The sequence below is a fragment of the Lepus europaeus genome, unplaced genomic scaffold, assembly GCF_033115175.1.
Source record: "Lepus europaeus isolate LE1 unplaced genomic scaffold, mLepTim1.pri SCAFFOLD_85, whole genome shotgun sequence".
NCBI classification, from domain to species: domain Eukaryota; kingdom Metazoa; phylum Chordata; class Mammalia; order Lagomorpha; family Leporidae; genus Lepus; species Lepus europaeus.
Genome location: NW_026909613.1, coordinates 801,952 through 822,885, shown reverse-complemented (window position 1 = coordinate 822,885; position 20,934 = coordinate 801,952). Strand labels below are relative to the sequence as shown.

At 66.1% G+C, this 20,934-nt stretch overlaps 1 protein-coding gene across 1 annotated transcript in view; it reads left to right on the top strand.

Annotated features, from left to right (window-relative positions):
* The first annotated feature begins 4,697 nt into the window (after window positions 1-4,697).
* Window positions 4,698-20,934, top strand: part of LOC133755716 (zinc finger protein 624-like) — a 38,262-nt gene continuing 22,025 nt past the window's right edge. The window contains exon 1 of the mRNA XM_062185760.1: window positions 4,698-4,786. Within this exon, the coding sequence (XP_062041744.1) occupies window positions 4,735-4,786 (52 nt within the window). The 5' untranslated portion in view covers window positions 4,698-4,734. The remainder of the gene's footprint in view (window positions 4,787-20,934) is intronic.

Below are 20,934 nucleotides of genomic sequence, written 5' to 3'. Positions count from 1 at the left end.
TTACAGACAGAGAGAGAGAGAGATTGAGAGAGATCGAGGGAGATCGAGCCATCCTTCATCTGCTGGTTTCTTCCCAAATGGCCACAGCAGCCAGCGCTGGGCCAGGCCAAAGCCAGCAGTCTGGACTCCATCCGGGTCTCCCACGTGGGTGGCAGGGGCCCAAGCGCGGGCGTGGGACTCGGCAGCCCTTAGGACACCGCTGGGGCACCCGCAAAATCTCTCGTGCTGGGGTGCCGGGGTTCGAGGCCCGGGAGCTCCTGGCTCCCGCTTCCTGCTAACAATGCACACCTGGGAAGGGGCGGGTTCCAGCTCAAGTGCTCACGGCCCAACCACCCACGCGGGACACCTGGGCTTTTCAGGTGATCTGGGGAGCACACTAGTGGACCGACCTCTCTCCGCGCAGTCCAGCCCGGGTCTAGTCTCATCTCGTCCCAGGACCCGGCTTCTGGACTGGGTCCGCTCAGCAACAGTGTCCCCCGGTTGCTAGGGAACCGAGCGCCACCGTTGGGTCGCTAAGGGGTAGTGAAGAGGTAGATATCCCGGGTGAACATGGACGCATCACGTGATCAGTTCTCGGGGCGGGGAAATCCCACCACACCAACCAGGCTTAAGGCAACCAACGTTTACCCCCGAATCAGCGCTTTCTGTGGGCGGGGATATTTGTGGATGCACCGCCTCTCCTCGTCCCGGTTTGAGTGATGGACTCGTCCTTTATCCAATACTACTAAGGATTCTCTAGCTTGACCGACATATGGGCGAATGAACACGCAAAGCCTCTCTTTCGGAGGCGGGCCAGGGGAGGAGCCGCTACGCCTGCCGGGGACTCCAGCGACCTAGCTCGCTCTCCGGCCAATGGGACGCCGCGGGGTGGGTGGGAGCTTCGTTGAGGTAGAGGCGAAGGCCAATCGGATGAGGGCTGTGTAGGCGTTGCGCAATAGAGACGCGGCAAGGGGGCGTGGCCAAGGGCCGGGCGGCTCGGCATTCCTGAGGGTAGGGCGGGGGCGAGCGTCAGGTCGCGACCTCGGGTGCTGGCGATGGCGGAGCCCTGGGCGGGCAGACTGGACGCCCCGTCCGCCGCCGGGCTTTCCGTGCAAGATGCAGTTCCTCCTGGGGAATCCGTTCGGCACGCCGCTGCGACAGTGCATCCGTAAGGCCCCGCCAGTGGCGAGCGGCAAGGAGGGGGGCGACAGCAGCAGCTGCGGAGGCTGGTGCGGACCGCGCGGGCTGCTACCGGCTCAGGGTCCCCCGCCTCCAGCCCCGCAGCATCTGTTGGCGTCGCGCCTGGGCCGGGCAGCGGGGCCAGCTCACGGGACGGGTCCGGCATCCTGGTCGCCAGGCCTCCGCTGGGCAGCGGGATGCCCTGCCAGGAGGCGCCCCTGGGGCCCAGCTCCTACTCTTGCGACACTTCCAGCGTCCCTCCCCATCCGGACCCGGCCCTCCCTGTCCCCTAGAGGCGGTGCTAAGCTGAGCGCCCTCTTCGACCCTGCAGGTCTCGCGGCTTTGTCCCCCGGGTGACCCCGCCAGGGCCCGGTCACCCGGCTGTCCCGGACGCCTGTCCCTCCCTGTCGGGACCAGCAGCCCTCAGACTGGGCGTCTCCCCAGAAAATGCCCCGGGTTGCAAGACTCGCTCGTTGGCGAGGCGACTCAGCCGAGCTGTAGAGGGGGTCATGGTGGGGCGGGGTGCGGGAGGGTGGCGGGGTGCTGTGGGGGCGGGGTGCCCTGTGCAGCCGGCTCATGTTCCCTGCATGACAGGCACTGCTGAGGTCTCCCCTGCTTTTATTTTTTTAAGATTTATTTATTTGAGAGGCACAGTTACAGACAGAGAGAGAGAGATTGAGAGAGATCGAGGGAGATCGAGCCATCCTTCATCTGCTGGTTTCTTCCGAAATGGCCACAGCAGCCAGCGCTGGGCCAGGCCAAAGCCAGCAGTCTGGATTCCATCCGGGTCTCCCACGTGGGTGGCAGGGGCCCAAGCGCGGGCGTGGGACTCGGTAGCCCTTAGGACACCGCTGGGGCACCCGCAAAATCTCTCGTGCTGGGGTGCCGGGGATCGAGGCCCGGGAGCTCCTGGCTCCCGCTTCCTGCTAACAATGCACACCTGGGAAGGGGCGGGTTCCGGCTCAAGTGCTCATGGCCCCACCGCCCACGCGGGACACCTGGGCTTTTCAGGTGATCTGGGGAGCACACTAGTGGACTGCGCAGTCCAGCCCGGGTCTCGTCTCATCTCGTCCCAGGCCCTGGCTTCCGGACTGGGTCCACGCAGCAACAGCGTCCCCCGGTTGCTAGGGAACCGAGCGCCGCCGCTGGGTCGCTAAGGGGAAGTGAAGAGGTAGACATCCCGGGTGAACATGGACGCATCACGTGATCAGTTCTCGGGGCGGGGAAATCCCACCACACCAACCAGGCTTAAGGCAACCAACGTTTACCCCCGAATCAGCGCTTTCTGTGGGCGGGGATATTTGTGGATGCACCGCCTCTCCTCGTCCCGGTTTGAGTGATGGACTCGTCCTTTATCCAATACTACTAAGGATTCTCTAGCTTGACCGACATATGGGCGAATGAACACGCAAAGCCTCTCTTTCGGAGGCGGGCCAGGGGAGGAGCCGCTACGCCTGCCGGGGACTCCAGCGACCTAGCTCGCTCTCCGGCCAATGGGACGCCGCGGGGTGGGTGGGAGCTTCGTTGAGGTAGAGGCGAAGGCCAATCGGATGAGGGCTGTGTAGGCGTTGCGCAATAGAGACGCGGCAAGGGGGCGTGGCCAAGGGCCGGGCGGCTCGGCATTCCTGAGGGTAGGGCGGGGGCGAGCGTCAGTCAGGTCGCGACCTCGGGTGCTGGCGATGGCGGAGCCCCGGGCGGGCAGACTGGACGCCCCGTCCGCCGCCGCCGCCGCCGCCGCTGCCGCCGCCGGGCTTTCCGTGCAAGATGCAGTTCCTCCTGGGGAATCCGTTCGGCACGCCGCTGCGACAGTGCATCCGTAAGGCCCCGCCAGTGGCGAGCGGCAAGGAGGGGGCCGACAGCAGCGGCTGCGGAGGCTGGTGCGGACCGCGCGGGCCGCTACCGGCTCAGGGTCCCCCGCCTCCAGCCCCGCAGCATCTGTTGGCGTCGCGCCTGGGCCGGGCAGCGGGGCCAGCTCACGGGACGGGTCCGGCATCCTGGTCGCCAGGCCTCCGCTGGGCAGCGGGATGCCCTGCCAGGAGGCGCCCCTGGGGCCCAGCTCCTACTCTTGCGACACTTCCAGGGTCCCTCCCCATCCGGACCCGGCCCTCCCTGTCCCCTAGAGGCGGTGCTAAGCTGAGCGCCCTCTTCGACCCTGCAGGTCTCGCGGCTTTGTTCCCCGGGTGACCCCGCCAGGGCCCGGTCACCCGGCTGTCCCAGATGCCTGTCCCTCCCTGTCGGGACCAGCAGCCCTCAGACTGGGCGTCTCCCCAGAAAATGCCCCGGGTTGCAAGACTCGCTCGTTGGCGAGGCGACTCAGCCGAGCTGTAGAGGGGGTCATGGTGGGGCGGGGTGCGGGAGGGTGGCGGGGTGCTGTGGGGGCGGGGTGCCCTGTGCAGCCGGCTCATGTTCCCTGCATGACAGGCACTGCTGAGGTCTCCCCTGCTTTTATTTTTTTAAGATTTATTTATTTGAGAGGCACAGTTACAGACAGAGAGAGAGAGAGATTGAGAGAGATCGAGGGAGATCGAGCCATCCTTCATCTGCTGGTTTCTTCCCAAATGGCCACAGCAGCCAGCGCTGGGCCAGGCCAAAGCCAGCAGTCTGGACTCCATCCGGGTCTCCCACGTGGGTGGCAGGGGCCCAAGCGCGGGCGTGGGACTCGGCAGCCCTTAGGACACCGCTGGGGCACCCGCAAAATCTCTCGTGCTGGGGTGCCGGGGTTCGAGGCCCGGGAGCTCCTGGCTCCCGCTTCCTGCTAACAATGCACACCTGGGAAGGGGCGGGTTCCAGCTCAAGTGCTCACGGCCCAACCACCCACGCGGGACACCTGGGCTTTTCAGGTGATCTGGGGAGCACACTAGTGGACCGACCTCTCTCCGCGCAGTCCAGCCCGGGTCTAGTCTCATCTCGTCCCAGGACCCGGCTTCTGGACTGGGTCCGCTCAGCAACAGTGTCCCCCGGTTGCTAGGGAACCGAGCGCCACCGTTGGGTCGCTAAGGGGTAGTGAAGAGGTAGATATCCCGGGTGAACATGGACGCATCACGTGATCAGTTCTCGGGGCGGGGAAATCCCACCACACCAACCAGGCTTAAGGCAACCAACGTTTACCCCCGAATCAGCGCTTTCTGTGGGCGGGGATATTTGTGGATGCACCGCCTCTCCTCGTCCCGGTTTGAGTGATGGACTCGTCCTTTATCCAATACTACTAAGGATTCTCTAGCTTGACCGACATATGGGCGAATGAACACGCAAAGCCTCTCTTTCGGAGGCGGGCCAGGGGAGGAGCCGCTACGCCTGCCGGGGACTCCAGCGACCTAGCTCGCTCTCCGGCCAATGGGACGCCGCGGGGTGGGTGGGAGCTTCGTTGAGGTAGAGGCGAAGGCCAATCGGATGAGGGCTGTGTAGGCGTTGCGCAATAGAGACGCGGCAAGGGGGCGTGGCCAAGGGCCGGGCGGCTCGGCATTCCTGAGGGTAGGGCGGGGGCGAGCGTCAGGTCGCGACCTCGGGTGCTGGCGATGGCGGAGCCCTGGGCGGGCAGACTGGACGCCCCGTCCGCCGCCGGGCTTTCCGTGCAAGATGCAGTTCCTCCTGGGGAATCCGTTCGGCACGCCGCTGCGACAGTGCATCCGTAAGGCCCCGCCAGTGGCGAGCGGCAAGGAGGGGGGCGACAGCAGCGGCTGCGGAGGCTGGTGCGGACCGCGCGGGCTGCTACCGGCTCAGGGTCCCCCGCCTCCAGCCCCGCAGCATCTGTTGGCGTCGCGCCTGGGCCGGGCAGCGGGGCCAGCTCACGGGACGGGTCCGGCATCCTGGTCGCCAGGCCTCCGCTGGGCAGCGGGATGCCCTGCCAGGAGGCGCCCCTGGGGCCCAGCTCCTACTCTTGCGACACTTCCAGCGTCCCTCCCCATCCGGACCCGGCCCTCCCTGTCCCCTAGAGGCGGTGCTAAGCTGAGCGCCCTCTTCGACCCTGCAGGTCTCGCGGCTTTGTCCCCCGGGTGACCCCGCCAGGGCCCGGTCACCCGGCTGTCCCGGACGCCTGTCCCTCCCTGTCGGGACCAGCAGCCCTCAGACTGGGCGTCTCCCCAGAAAATGCCCCGGGTTGCAAGACTCGCTCGTTGGCGAGGCGACTCAGCCGAGCTGTAGAGGGGGTCATGGTGGGGCGGGGTGCGGGAGGGTGGCGGGGTGCTGTGGGGGCGGGGTGCCCTGTGCAGCCGGCTCATGTTCCCTGCATGACAGGCACTGCTGAGGTCTCCCCTGCTTTTATTTTTTTAAGATTTATTTAGTTGAGAGGCACAGTTACAGACAGAGAGAGAGAGATTGAGAGAGATCGAGGGAGATCGAGCCATCCTTCATCTGCTGGTTTCTTCCGAAATGGCCACAGCAGCCAGCGCTGGGCCAGGCCAAAGCCAGCAGTCTGGATTCCATCCGGGTCTCCCACGTGGGTGGCAGGGGCCCAAGCGCGGGCGTGGGACTCGGTAGCCCTTAGGACACCGCTGGGGCACCCGCAAAATCTCTCGTGCTGGGGTGCCGGGGATCGAGGCCCGGGAGCTCCTGGCTCCCGCTTCCTGCTAACAATGCACACCTGGGAAGGGGCGGGTTCCGGCTCAAGTGCTCATGGCCCCACCGCCCACGCGGGACACCTGGGCTTTTCAGGTGATCTGGGGAGCACACTAGTGGACTGCGCAGTCCAGCCCGGGTCTCGTCTCATCTCGTCCCAGGCCCTGGCTTCCGGACTGGGTCCACGCAGCAACAGCGTCCCCCGGTTGCTAGGGAACCGAGCGCCGCCGCTGGGTCGCTAAGGGGAAGTGAAGAGGTAGACATCCCGGGTGAACATGGACGCATCACGTGATCAGTTCTCGGGGCGGGGAAATCCCACCACACCAACCAGGCTTAAGGCAACCAACGTTTACCCCCGAATCAGCGCTTTCTGTGGGCGGGGATATTTGTGGATGCACCGCCTCTCCTCGTCCCGGTTTGAGTGATGGACTCGTCCTTTATCCAATACTACTAAGGATTCTCTAGCTTGACCGACATATGGGCGAATGAACACGCAAAGCCTCTCTTTCGGAGGCGGGCCAGGGGAGGAGCCGCTACGCCTGCCGGGGACTCCAGCGACCTAGCTCGCTCTCCGGCCAATGGGACGCCGCGGGGTGGGTGGGAGCTTCGTTGAGGTAGAGGCGAAGGCCAATCGGATGAGGGCTGTGTAGGCGTTGCGCAATAGAGACGCGGCAAGGGGGCGTGGCCAAGGGCCGGGCGGCTCGGCATTCCTGAGGGTAGGGCGGGGGCGAGCGTCAGTCAGGTCGCGACCTCGGGTGCTGGCGATGGCGGAGCCCCGGGCGGGCAGACTGGACGCCCCGTCCGCCGCCGCCGCCGCCGCCGCTGCCGCCGCCGGGCTTTCCGTGCAAGATGCAGTTCCTCCTGGGGAATCCGTTCGGCACGCCGCTGCGACAGTGCATCCGTAAGGCCCCGCCAGTGGCGAGCGGCAAGGAGGGGGCCGACAGCAGCGGCTGCGGAGGCTGGTGCGGACCGCGCGGGCCGCTACCGGCTCAGGGTCCCCCGCCTCCAGCCCCGCAGCATCTGTTGGCGTCGCGCCTGGGCCGGGCAGCGGGGCCAGCTCACGGGACGGGTCCGGCATCCTGGTCGCCAGGCCTCCGCTGGGCAGCGGGATGCCCTGCCAGGAGGCGCCCCTGGGGCCCAGCTCCTACTCTTGCGACACTTCCAGGGTCCCTCCCCATCCGGACCCGGCCCTCCCTGTCCCCTAGAGGCGGTGCTAAGCTGAGCGCCCTCTTCGACCCTGCAGGTCTCGCGGCTTTGTTCCCCGGGTGACCCCGCCAGGGCCCGGTCACCCGGCTGTCCCAGACGCCTGTCCCTCCCTGTCGGGACCAGCAGCCCTCAGACTGGGCGTCTCCCCAGAAAATGCCCCGGGTTGCAAGACTCGCTCGTTGGCGAGGCGACTCAGCCGAGCTGTAGAGGGGGTCATGGTGGGGCGGGGTGCGGGAGGGTGGCGGGGTGCTGTGGGGGCGGGGTGCCCTGTGCAGCCGGCTCATGTTCCCTGCATGACAGGCACTGCTGAGGTCTCCCCTGCTTTTATTTTTTTAAGATTTATTTAGTTGAGAGGCACAGTTACAGACAGAGAGAGAGAGATTGAGAGAGATCGAGGGAGATCGAGCCATCCTTCATCTGCTGGTTTCTTCCCAAATGGCCACAGCAGCCAGCGCTGGGCCAGGCCAAAGCCAGCAGTCTGGACTCCATCCGGGTCTCCCACGTGGGTGGCAGGGGCCCAAGCGCGGGCGTGGGACTCGGTAGCCCTTAGGACACCGCTGGGGCACCCGCAAAATCTCTCGTGCTGGGGTGCCGGGGATCGAGGCCCGGGAGCTCCTGGCTCCCGCTTCCTGCTAACAATGCACACCTGGGAAGGGGCGGGTTCCGGCTCAAGTGCTCATGGCCCCACCGCCCACGCGGGACACCTGGGCTTTTCAGGTGATCTGGGGAGCACACTAGTGGACTGCGCAGTCCAGCCCGGGTCTCGTCTCATCTCGTCCCAGGCCCCGGCTTCCGGACTGGGTCCACGCAGCAACAGCGTCCCCCGGTTGCTAGGGAACCGAGCGCCACCGCTGGGTCGCTAAGGGGAAGTGAAGAGGTAGACATCCCGGGTGAACATGGACGCATCACGTGATCAGTTCTCGGGGCGGGGAAATCCCACCACACCAACCAGGCTTAAGGCAACCAACGTTTACCCCCGAATCAGCGCTTTCTGTGGGCGGGGATATTTGTGGATGCACCGCCTCTCCTCGTCCCGGTTTGAGTGATGGACTCGTCCTTTATCCAATACTACTAAGGATTCTCTAGCTTGACCGACATATGGGCGAATGAACACGCAAAGCCTCTCTTTCGGAGGCGGGCCAGGGGAGGAGCCGCTACGCCTGCCGGGGACTCCAGCGACCTAGCTCGCTCTCCGGCCAATGGGACGCCGCGGGGTGGGTGGGAGCTTCGTTGAGGTAGAGGCGAAGGCCAATCGGATGAGGGCTGTGTAGGCGTTGCGCAATAGAGATGCGGCAAGGGGGCGTGGCCAAGGGCCGGGCGGCTCGGCATTCCTGAGGGTAGGGCGGGGGCGAGCGTCAGTCAGGTCGCGACCTCGGGTGCTGGCGATGGCGGAGCCCCGGGCGGGCAGACTGGACGCCCCGTCCGCCGCCGCCGCCGCCGCCGCTGCCGCCGCTGCCGCCGCCGGGCTTTCCGTGCAAGATGCAGTTCCTCCTGGGGAATCCGTTCGGCACGCCGCTGCGACAGTGCATCCGTAAGGCCCCGCCAGTGGCGAGCTGCAAGGAGGGGGGCAACAGCAGCGGCTGGGGAGGCTGGTGCGGACCGCGCGGGCCGTTACCGGCTCAGGGTCCCCCGCCTCCAGCCCCGCAGCATCTGTTGGCGTCGCGCCTGGGCCGGGCAGCGGGGCCAGCTCACGGGACGGGTCCGGCATCCTGGTCGCCAGGCCTCCGCTGGGCAGCGGGATGCCCTGCCAGGAGGCACCCCTGGGGCCCAGCTCCTACTCTTGCGACACTTCCAGCGTCCCTCCCCATCCGGACCCGGCCCTCCCTGTCCCCTAGAGGCGGTGCTAAGCTGAGCGCCCTCTTCGACCCTGCAGGTCTCGCGGCTTTGTCCCCCGGGTGACCCCGCCAGGGCCCGGTCACCCGGCTGTCCCAGACGCCTGTCCCTCCCTGTCGGGACCAGTAGCCCTCAGACTGGGCGTCTCCCCAGAAAATGCCCCGGGTTGCAAGACTCGCTCGTTGGCGAGGCGACTCAGCCGAGCTGTAGAGGGGGTCATGGTGGGGCGGGGTGCGGGAGGGTGGCGGGGTGCTGTGGGGGCGGGGTGCCCTGTGCAGCCGGCTCATGTTCCCTGCATGACAGGCACTGCTGAGGTCTCCCCTGCTTTTATTTTTTTAAGATTTATTTAGTTGAGAGGCACAGTTACAGACAGAGAGAGAGAGATTGAGAGAGATCGAGGGAGATCGAGCCATCCTTCATCTGCTGGTTTCTTCCCAAATGGCCACAGCAGCCAGCGCTGGGCCAGGCCAAAGCCAGCAGTCTGGATTCCATCCGGGTCTCCCACGTGGGTGGCAGGGGCCCAAGCGCGGGCGTGGGACTCGGTAGCCCTTAGGACACCGCTGGGGCACCCGCAAAATCTCTCGTGCTGGGGTGCCGGGGATCGAGGCCCGGGAGCTCCTGGCTCCCGCTTCCTGCTAACAATGCACACCTGGGAAGGGGCGGGTTCCGGCTCAAGTGCTCATGGCCCCACCGCCCACGCGGGACACCTGGGCTTTTCAGGTGATCTGGGGAGCACACTAGTGGACTGCGCAGTCCAGCCCGGGTCTCGTCTCATCTCGTCCCAGGCCCTGGCTTCCGGACTGGGTCCACGCAGCAACAGCGTCCCCCGGTTGCTAGGGAACCGAGCGCCGCCGCTGGGTCGCTAAGGGGAAGTGAAGAGGTAGACATCCCGGGTGAACATGGACGCATCACGTGATCAGTTCTCGGGGCGGGGAAATCCCACCACACCAACCAGGCTTAAGGCAACCAACGTTTACCCCCGAATCAGCGCTTTCTGTGGGCGGGGATATTTGTGGATGCACCGCCTCTCCTCGTCCCGGTTTGAGTGATGGACTCGTCCTTTATCCAATACTACTAAGGATTCTCTAGCTTGACCGACATATGGGCGAATGAACACGCAAAGCCTCTCTTTCGGAGGCGGGCCAGGGGAGGAGCCGCTACGCCTGCCGGGGACTCCAGCGACCTAGCTCGCTCTCCGGCCAATGGGACGCCGCGGGGTGGGTGGGAGCTTCGTTGAGGTAGAGGCGAAGGCCAATCGGATGAGGGCTGTGTAGGCGTTGCGCAATAGAGATGCGGCAAGGGGGCGTGGCCAAGGGCCGGGCGGCTCGGCATTCCTGAGGGTAGGGCGGGGGCGAGCGTCAGTCAGGTCGCGACCTCGGGTGCTGGCGATGGCGGAGCCCCGGGCGGGCAGACTGGACGCCCCGTCCGCCGCCGCCGCCGCCGCCGCTGCCGCCGCTGCCGCCGCCGGGCTTTCCGTGCAAGATGCAGTTCCTCCTGGGGAATCCGTTCGGCACGCCGCTGCGACAGTGCATCCGTAAGGCCCCGCCAGTGGCGAGCTGCAAGGAGGGGGGCAACAGCAGCGGCTGGGGAGGCTGGTGCGGACCGCGCGGGCCGTTACCGGCTCAGGGTCCCCCGCCTCCAGCCCCGCAGCATCTGTTGGCGTCGCGCCTGGGCCGGGCAGCGGGGCCAGCTCACGGGACGGGTCCGGCATCCTGGTCGCCAGGCCTCCGCTGGGCAGCGGGATGCCCTGCCAGGAGGCACCCCTGGGGCCCAGCTCCTACTCTTGCGACACTTCCAGCGTCCCTCCCCATCCGGACCCGGCCCTCCCTGTCCCCTAGAGGCGGTGCTAAGCTGAGCGCCCTCTTCGACCCTGCAGGTCTCGCGGCTTTGTCCCCCGGGTGACCCCGCCAGGGCCCGGTCACCCGGCTGTCCCAGACGCCTGTCCCTCCCTGTCGGGACCAGTAGCCCTCAGACTGGGCGTCTCCCCAGAAAATGCCCCGGGTTGCAAGACTCGCTCGTTGGCGAGGCGACTCAGCCGAGCTGTAGAGGGGGTCATGGTGGGGCGGGGTGCGGGAGGGTGGCGGGGTGCTGTGGGGGCGGGGTGCCCTGTGCAGCCGGCTCATGTTCCCTGCATGACAGGCACTGCTGAGGTCTCCCCTGCTTTTATTTTTTTAAGATTTATTTAGTTGAGAGGCACAGTTACAGACAGAGAGAGAGAGATTGAGAGAGATCGAGGGAGATCGAGCCATCCTTCATCTGCTGGTTTCTTCCCAAATGGCCACAGCAGCCAGCGCTGGGCCAGGCCAAAGCCAGCAGTCTGGATTCCATCCGGGTCTCCCACGTGGGTGGCAGGGGCCCAAGCGCGGGCGTGGGACTCGGTAGCCCTTAGGACACCGCTGGGGCACCCGCAAAATCTCTCGTGCTGGGGTGCCGGGGATCGAGGCCCGGGAGCTCCTGGCTCCCGCTTCCTGCTAACAATGCACACCTGGGAAGGGGCGGGTTCCGGCTCAAGTGCTCATGGCCCCACCGCCCACGCGGGACACCTGGGCTTTTCAGGTGATCTGGGGAGCACACTAGTGGACTGCGCAGTCCAGCCCGGGTCTCGTCTCATCTCGTCCCAGGCCCTGGCTTCCGGACTGGGTCCACGCAGCAACAGCGTCCCCCGGTTGCTAGGGAACCGAGCGCCGCCGCTGGGTCGCTAAGGGGAAGTGAAGAGGTAGACATCCCGGGTGAACATGGACGCATCACGTGATCAGTTCTCGGGGCGGGGAAATCCCACCACACCAACCAGGCTTAAGGCAACCAACGTTTACCCCCGAATCAGCGCTTTCTGTGGGCGGGGATATTTGTGGATGCACCGCCTCTCCTCGTCCCGGTTTGAGTGATGGACTCGTCCTTTATCCAATACTACTAAGGATTCTCTAGCTTGACCGACATATGGGTGAATGAACACGCAAAGCCTCTCTTTCGGAGGCGGGCCAGGGGAGGAGCCGCTACGCCTGCCGGGGACTCCAGCGACCTAGCTCGCTCTCCGGCCAATGGGACGCCGCGGGGTGGGTGGGAGCTTCGTTGAGGTAGAGGCGAAGGCCAATCGGATGAGGGCTGTGTAGGCGTTGCGCAATAGAGACGCGGCAAGGGGGCGTGGCCAAGGGCCGGGCGGCTCGGCATTCCTGAGGGTAGGGCGGGGGCGAGCGTCAGTCAGGTCGCGACCTCGGGTGCTGGCGATGGCGGAGCCCCGGGCGGGCAGACTGGACGCCCCGTCCGCCGCCGCCGCCGCCGCCGCTGCCGCCGCCGGGCTTTCCGTGCAAGATGCAGTTCCTCCTGGGGAATCCGTTCGGCACGCCGCTGCGACAGTGCATCCGTAAGGCCCCGCCAGTGGCGAGCGGCAAGGAGGGGGGCGACAGCAGCGGCTGCGGAGGCTGGTGCGGACCGCGCGGGCCGCTACCGGCTCAGGGTCCCCCGCCTCCAGCCCCGCAGCATCTGTTGGCGTCGCGCCTGGGCCGGGCAGCGGGGCCAGCTCACGGGACGGGTCCGGCATCCTGGTCGCCAGGCCTCCGCTGGGCAGCGGGATGCCCTGCCAGGAGGCGCCCCTGGGGCCCAGCTCCTACTCTTGCGACACTTCCAGGGTCCCTCCCCATCCGGACCCGGCCCTCCCTGTCCCCTAGAGGCGGTGCTAAGCTGAGCGCCCTCTTCGACCCTGCAGGTCTCGCGGCTTTGTTCCCCGGGTGACCCCGCCAGGGCCCGGTCACCCGGCTGTCCCAGACGCCTGTCCCTCCCTGTCGGGACCAGCAGCCCTCAGACTGGGCGTCTCCCCAGAAAATGCCCCGGGTTGCAAGACTCGCTCGTTGGCGAGGCGACTCAGCCGAGCTGTAGAGGGGGTCATGGTGGGGCGGGGTGCGGGAGGGTGGCGGGGTGCTGTGGGGGCGGGGTGCCCTGTGCAGCCGGCTCATGTTCCCTGCATGACAGGCACTGCTGAGGTCTCCCCTGCTTTTATTTTTTTAAGATTTATTTATTTGAGAGGCACAGTTACAGACAGAGAGAGAGAGAGATTGAGAGAGATCGAGGGAGATCGATCCATCCTTCATCTGCTGGTTTCTTCCCAAATGGCCACAGCAGCCAGCGCTGGGCCAGGCCAAAGCCAGCAGTCTGGACTCCATCCGGGTCTCCCACGTGGGTGGCAGGGGCCCAAGCGCGGGCGTGGGACTCGGCAGCCCTTAGGACACCGCTGGGGCACCCGCAAAATCTCTCGTGCTGGGGTGCCGGGGTTCGAGGCCCGGGAGCTCCTGGCTCCCGCTTCCTGCTAACAATGCACACCTGGGAAGGGGCGGGTTCCAGCTCAAGTGCTCACGGCCCAACCACCCACGCGGGACACCTGGGCTTTTCAGGTGATCTGGGGAGCACACTAGTGGACCGACCTCTCTCCGCGCAGTCCAGCCCGGGTCTAGTCTCATCTCGTCCCAGGACCCGGCTTCTGGACTGGGTCCGCTCAGCAACAGTGTCCCCCGGTTGCTAGGGAACCGAGCGCCACCGTTGGGTCGCTAAGGGGTAGTGAAGAGGTAGATATCCCGGGTGAACATGGACGCATCACGTGATCAGTTCTCGGGGCGGGGAAATCCCACCACACCAACCAGGCTTAAGGCAACCAACGTTTACCCCCGAATCAGCGCTTTCTGTGGGCGGGGATATTTGTGGATGCACCGCCTCTCCTCGTCCCGGTTTGAGTGATGGACTCGTCCTTTATCCAATACTACTAAGGATTCTCTAGCTTGACCGACATATGGGCGAATGAACACGCAAAGCCTCTCTTTCGGAGGCGGGCCAGGGGAGGAGCCGCTACGCCTGCTGGGGACTCCAGCGACCTAGCTCGCTCTCCGGCCAATGGGACGCCGCGGGGTGGGTGGGAGCTTCGTTGAGGTAGAGGCGAAGGCCAATCGGATGAGGGCTGTGTAGGCGTTGCGCAATAGAGACGCGGCAAGGGGGCGTGGCCAAGGGCCGGGCGGCTCGGCATTCCTGAGGGTAGGGCGGGGGCGAGCGTCAGTCAGGTCGCGACCTCGGGTGCTGGCGATGGCGGAGCCCCGGGCGGGCAGACTGGACGCCCCGTCCGCCGCCGCCGCCGCCGCCGCCGCCGGGCTTTCCGTGCAAGATGCAGTTCCTCCTGGGGAATCCGTTCGGCACGCTGGTGCGACAGTGCATCCGTAAGGCCCCGCCAGTGGCGAGCGGCAAGGAGGGGGGCGACAGCAGCGGCTGCGGAGGCTGGTGCGGACCGCGCGGGCTGCTACCGGCTCAGGGTCCCCCGCCTCCAGCCCCGCAGCATCTGTTGGCGTCGCGCCTGGGCCGGGCAGCGGGGCCAGCTCACGGGACGGGTCCGGCATCCTGGTCGCCAGGCCTCCGCTGGGCAGCGGGATGCCCTGCCAGGAGGCGCCCCTGGGGCCCAGCTCCTACTCTTGCGACACTTCCAGCGTCCCTCCCCATCCGGACCCGGCCCTCCCTGTCCCCTAGAGGCGGTGCTAAGCTGAGCGCCCTCTTCGACCCTGCAGGTCTCGCGGCTTTGTCCCCCGGGTGACCCCGCCAGGGCCCGGTCACCCGGCTGTCCCGGACGCCTGTCCCTCCCTGTCGGGACCAGCAGCCCTCAGACTGGGCGTCTCCCCAGAAAATGCCCCGGGTTGCAAGACTCGCTCGTTGGCGAGGCGACTCAGCCGAGCTGTAGAGGGGGTCATGGTGGGGCGGGGTGCTGTGGGGGTGGGGTGCCCTGTGCAGCCGGCTCATGTTCCCTGCATGACAGGCACTGCTGAGGTCTCCCCTGCTTTTATTTTTTTAAGATTTATTTATTTGAGAGGCACAGTTACAGACAGAGAGAGAGAGATTGAGAGAGATCGAGGGAGATCGAGCCATCCTTCATCTGCTGGTTTCTTCCGAAATGGCCACAGCAGCCAGCGCTGGGCCAGGCCAAAGCCAGCAGTCTGGATTCCATCCGGGTCTCCCACGTGGGTGGCAGGGGCCCAAGCGCGGGCGTGGGACTCGGTAGCCCTTAGGACACCGCTGGGGCACCCGCAAAATCTCTCGTGCTGGGGTGCCGGGGATCGAGGCCCGGGAGCTCCTGGCTCCCGCTTCCTGCTAACAATGCACACCTGGGAAGGGGCGGGTTCCGGCTCAAGTGCTCATGGCCCCACCGCCCACGCGGGACACCTGGGCTTTTCAGGTGATCTGGGGAGCACACTAGTGGACTGCGCAGTCCAGCCCGGGTCTCGTCTCATCTCGTCCCAGGCCCCGGCTTCCGGACTGGGTCCACGCAGCAACAGCGTCCCCCGGTTGCTAGGGAACCGAGCGCCGCCGCTGGGTCGCTAAGGGGAAGTGAAGAGGTAGACATCCCGGGTGAACATGGACGCATCACGTGATCAGTTCTCGGGGCGGGGAAATCCCACCACACCAACCAGGCTTAAGGCAACCAACGTTTACCCCCGAATCAGCGCTTTCTGTGGGCGGGGATATTTGTGGATGCACCGCCTCTCCTCGTCCCGGTTTGAGTGATGGACTCGTCCTTTATCCAATACTACTAAGGATTCTCTAGCTTGACCGACATATGGGCGAATGAACACGCAAAGCCTCTCTTTCGGAGGCGGGCCAGGGGAGGAGCCGCTACGCCTGCCGGGGACTCCAGCGACCTAGCTCGCTCTCCGGCCAATGGGACGCCGCGGGGTGGGTGGGAGCTTCGTTGAGGTAGAGGCGAAGGCCAATCGGATGAGGGCTGTGTAGGCGTTGCGCAATAGAGACGCGGCAAGGGGGCGTGGCCAAGGGCCGGGCGGCTCGGCATTCCTGAGGGTAGGGCGGGGGCGAGCGTCAGTCAGGTCGCGACCTCGGGTGCTGGCGATGGCGGAGCCCCGGGCGGGCAGACTGGACGCCCCGTCCGCCGCCGCCGCCGCCGCCGCCGCCGGGCTTTCCGTGCAAGATGCAGTTCCTCCTGGGGAATCCGTTCGGCACGCCGGTGCGACAGTGCATCCGTAAGGCCCCGCCAGTGGCGAGCGGCAAGGAGGGGGGCGACAGCAGCGGCTGCGGAGGCTGGTGCGGACCGCGCGGGCTGCTACCGGCTCAGGGTCCCCCGCCTCCAGCCCCGCAGCATCTGTTGGCGTCGCGCCTGGGCCGGGCAGCGGGGCCAGCTCACGGGACGGGTCCGGCATCCTGGTCGCCAGGCCTCCGCTGGGCAGCGGGATGCCCTGCCAGGAGGCGCCCCTGGGGCCCAGCTCCTACTCTTGCGACACTTCCAGCGTCCCTCCCCATCCGGACCCGGCCCTCCCTGTCCCCTAGAGGCGGTGCTAAGCTGAGCGCCCTCTTCGACCCTGCAGGTCTCGCGGCTTTGTCCCCCGGGTGACCCCGCCAGGGCCCGGTCACCCGGCTGTCCCGGACGCCTGTCCCTCCCTGTCGGGACCAGCAGCCCTCAGACTGGGCGTCTCCCCAGAAAATGCCCCGGGTTGCAAGACTCGCTCGTTGGCGAGGCGACTCAGCCGAGCTGTAGAGGGGGTCATGGTGGGGCGGGGTGCGGGAGGGTGGCGGGGTGCTGTGGGGGCGGGGTGCCCTGTGCAGCCGGCTCATGTTCCCTGCATGACAGGCACTGCTGAGGTCTCCCCTGCTTTTATTTTTTTAAGATTTATTTATTTGAGAGGCACAGTTACAGACAGAGAGAGAGAGATTGAGAGAGATCGAGGGAGATCGAGCCATCCTTCATCTGCTGGTTTCTTCCCAAATGGCCACAGCAGCCAGCGCTGGGCCAGGCCAAAGCCAGCAGTCTGGACTCCATCCGGGTCTCCCACGTGGGTGGCAGGGGCCCAAGCGCGGGCGTGGGACTCGGCAGCCCTTAGGACACCGCTGGGGCACCCGCAAAATCTCTCGTGCTGGGGTGCCGGGGTTCGAGGCCCGGGAGCTCCTGGCTCCCGCTTCCTGCTAACAATGCACACCTGGGAAGGGGCGGGTTCCAGCTCAAGTGCTCACGGCCCAACCACCCACGCGGGACACCTGGGCTTTTCAGGTGATCTGGGGAGCACACTAGTGGACTGCGCAGTCCAGCCCGGGTCTCGTCTCATCTCGTCCCAGGCCCTGGCTTCCGGACTGGGTCCACGCAGCAACAGCGTCCCCCGGTTGCTAGGGAACCGAGCGCCGCCGCTGGGTCGCTAAGGGGAAGTGAAGAGGTAGACATCCCGGGTGAACATGGACGCATCACGTGATCAGTTCTCGGGGCGGGGAAATCCCACCACACCAACCAGGCTTAAGGCAACCAACGTTTACCCCCGAATCAGCGCTTTCTGTGGGCGGGGATATTTGTGGATGCACCGCCTCTCCTCGTCCCGGTTTGAGTGATGGACTCGTCCTTTATCCAATACTACTAAGGATTCTCTAGCTTGACCGACATATGGGCGAATGAACACGCAAAGCCTCTCTTTCGGAGGCGGGCCAGGGGAGGAGCCGCTACGCCTGCCGGGGACTCCAGCGACCTAGCTCGCTCTCCGGCCAATGGGACGCCGCGGGGTGGGTGGGAGCTTCGTTGAGGTAGAGGCGAAGGCCAATCGGATGAGGGCTGTGTAGGCGTTGCGCAATAGAGACGCGGCAAGGGGGCGTGGCCAAGGGCCGGGCGGCTCGGCATTCCTGAGGGTAGGGCGGGGGCGAGCGTCAGTCAGGTCGCGACCTCGGGTGCTGGCGATGGCGGAGCCCCGGGCGGGCAGACTGGACGCCCCGTCCGCCGCCGCCGCCGCCGCCGCTGCCGCCGCCGGGCTTTCCGTGCAAGATGCAGTTCCTCCTGGGGAATCCGTTCGGCACGCCGGTGCGACAGTGCATCCGTAAGGCCCCGCCAGTGGCGAGCGGCAAGGAGGGGGGCGACAGCAGCGGCTGCGGAGGCTGGTGCGGACCGCGCGGGCCGCTACCGGCTCAGGGTCCCCCGCCTCCAGCCCCGCAGCATCTGTTGGCGTCGCGCCTGGGCCGGGCAGCGGGGCCAGCTCACGGGACGGGTCCGGCATCCTGGTCGCCAGGCCTCCGCTGGGCAGCGGGATGCCCTGCCAGGAGGCGCCCCTGGGGCCCAGCTCCTACTCTTGCGACACTTCCAGGGTCCCTCCCCATCCGGACCCGGCCCTCCCTGTCCCCTAGAGGCGGTGCTAAGCTGAGCGCCCTCTTCGACCCTGCAGGTCTCGCGGCTTTGTTCCCCGGGTGACCCCGCCAGGGCCCGGTCACCCGGCTGTCCCAGACGCCTGTCCCTCCCTGTCGGGACCAGCAGCCCTCAGACTGGGCGTCTCCCCAGAAAATGCCCCGGGTTGCAAGACTCGCTCGTTGGCGAGGCGACTCAGCCGAGCTGTAGAGGGGGTCATGGTGGGGCGGGGTGCGGGAGGGTGGCGGGGTGCTGTGGGGGCGGGGTGCCCTGTGCAGCCGGCTCATGTTCCCTGCATGACAGGCACTGCTGAGGTCTCCCCTGCTTTTATTTTTTTAAGATTTATTTATTTGAGAGGCACAGTTACAGACAGAGAGAGAGAGAGATTGAGAGAGATTGAGGGAGATCGAGCCATCCTTCATCTGCTGGTTTCTTCCCAAATGGCCACAGCAGCCAGCGCTGGGCCAGGCCAAAGCCAGCAGTCTGGACTCCATCCGGGTCTCCCACGTGGGTGGCAGGGGCCCAAGCGCGGGCGTGGGACTCGGCAGCCCTTAGGACACCGCTGGGGCACCCGCAAAATCTCTCGTGCTGGGGTGCCGGGGTTCGAGGCCCGGGAGCTCCTGGCTCCCGCTTCCTGCTAACAATGCACACCTGGGAAGGGGCGGGTTCCAGCTCAAGTGCTCACGGCCCAACCACCCACGCGGGACACCTGGGCTTTTCAGGTGATCTGGGGAGCACACTAGTGGACCGACCTCTCTCCGCGCAGTCCAGCCCGGGTCTAGTCTCATCTCGTCCCAGGACCCGGCTTCTGGACTGGGTCCGCTCAGCAACAGTGTCCCCCGGTTGCTAGGGAACCGAGCGCCACCGTTGGGTCGCTAAGGGGTAGTGAAGAGGTAGATATCCCGGGTGAACATGGACGCATCACGTGATCAGTTCTCGGGGCGGGGAAATCCCACCACACCAACCAGGCTTAAGGCAACCAACGTTTACCCCCGAATCAGCGCTTTCTGTGGGCGGGGATATTTGTGGATGCACCGCCTCTCCTCGTCCCGGTTTGAGTGATGGACTCGTCCTTTATCCAATACTACTAAGGATTCTCTAGCTTGACCGACATATGGGCGAATGAACACGCAAAGCCTCTCTTTCGGAGGCGGGCCAGGGGAGGAGCCGCTACGCCTGCCGGGGACTCCAGCGACCTAGCTCGCTCTCCGGCCAATGGGACGCCGCGGGGTGGGTGGGAGCTTCGTTGAGGTAGAGGCGAAGGCCAATCGGATGAGGGCTGTGTAGGCGTTGCGCAATAGAGACGCGGCAAGGGGGCGTGGCCAAGGGCCGGGCGGCTCCGCATTCCTGAGGGTAGGGCGGGGGCGAGCGTCAGGTCGCGACCTCGGGTGCTGGCGATGGCGGAGCCCCGGGCGGGCAGACTGGACGCCCCGTCCGCCGCCGGGCTTTCCGTGCAAGATGCAGTTCCTCCTGGGGAATCCGTTCGGCACGCCGGTGCGACAGTGCATCCGTAAGGCCCCGCCAGTGGCGAGCGGCAAGGAGGGGGGCGACAGCAGCGGCTGCGGAGGCTGGTGCGGACCGCGCGGGCTGCTACCGGCTCAGGGTCCCCCGCCTCCAGCCCCGCAGCATCTGTTGGCGTCGCGCCTGGGCCGGGCAGCGGGGCCAGCTCACGGGACGGGTCCGGCATCCTGGTCGCCAGGCCTCCGCTGGGCAGCGGGATGCCCTGCCAGGAGGCGCCCCTGGGGCCCAGCTCCTACTCTTGCGACACTTCCAGCGTCCCTCCCCATCCGGACCCGGCCCTCCCTGTCCCCTAGAGGCGGTGCTAAGCTGAGCGCCCTCTTCGACCCTGCAGGTCTCGCGGCTTTGTCCCCCGGGTGACCCCGCCAGGGCCCGGTCACCCGGCTGTCCCGGACGCCTGTCCCTCCCTGTCGGGACCAGCAGCCCTCAGACTGGGCGTCTCCCCAGAAAATGCCCCGGGTTGCAAGACTCGCTCGTTGGCGAGGCGACTCAGCCGAGCTGTAGAGGGGGTCATGGTGGGGCGGGGTGCGGGAGGGTGGCGGGGTGCTGTGGGGGCGGGGTGCCCTGTGCAGCCGGCTCATGTTCCCTGCATGACAGGCACTGCTGAGGTCTCCCCTGCTTTTATTTTTTTAAGATTTATTTATTTGAGAGGCACAGTTACAGACAGAGAGAGAGAGATTGAGAGAGATCGAGGGAGATCGAGCCATCCTTCATCTGCTGGTTTCTTCCCAAATGGCCACAGCAGCCAGCGCTGGGCCAGGCCAAAGCCAGCAGTCTGGACTCCATCCGGGTCTCCCACGTGGGTGGCAGGGGCCCAAGCGCGGGCGTGGGACTCGGCAGCCCTTAGGACACCGCTGGGGCACCCGCAAAATCTCTCGTGCTGGGGTGCCGGGGTTCGAGGCCCGGGAGCTCCTGGCTCCCGCTTCCTGCTAACAATGCACACCTGGGAAGGGGCGGGTTCCAGCTCAAGTGCTCACGGCCCAACCACCCACGCGGGACACCTGGGCTTTTCAGGTGATCTGGGGAGCACACTAGTGGACTGCGCAGTCCAGCCCGGGTCTCGTCTCATCTCGTCCCAGGCCCTGGCTTCCGGACTGGGTCCACGCAGCAACAGCGTCCCCCGGTTGCTAGGGAACCGAGCGCCGCCGCTGGGTCGCTAAGGGGAAGTGAAGAGGTAGACATCCCGGGTGAACATGGACGCATCACGTGATCAGTTCTCGGGGCGGGGAAATCCCACCACACCAACCAGGCTTAAGGCAACCAACGTTTACCCCCGAATCAGCGCTTTCTGTGGGCGGGGATATTTGTGGATGCACCGCCTCTCCTCGTCCCGGTTTGAGTGATGGACTCGTCCTTTATCCAATACTACTAAGGATTCTCTAGCTTGACCGACATATGGGCGAATGAACACGCAAAGCCTCTCTTTCGGAGGCGGGCCAGGGGAGGAGCCGCTACGCCTGCCGGGGACTCCAGCGACCTAGCTCGCTCTCCGGCCAATGGGACGCCGCGGGGTGGGTGGGAGCTTCGTTGAGGTAGAG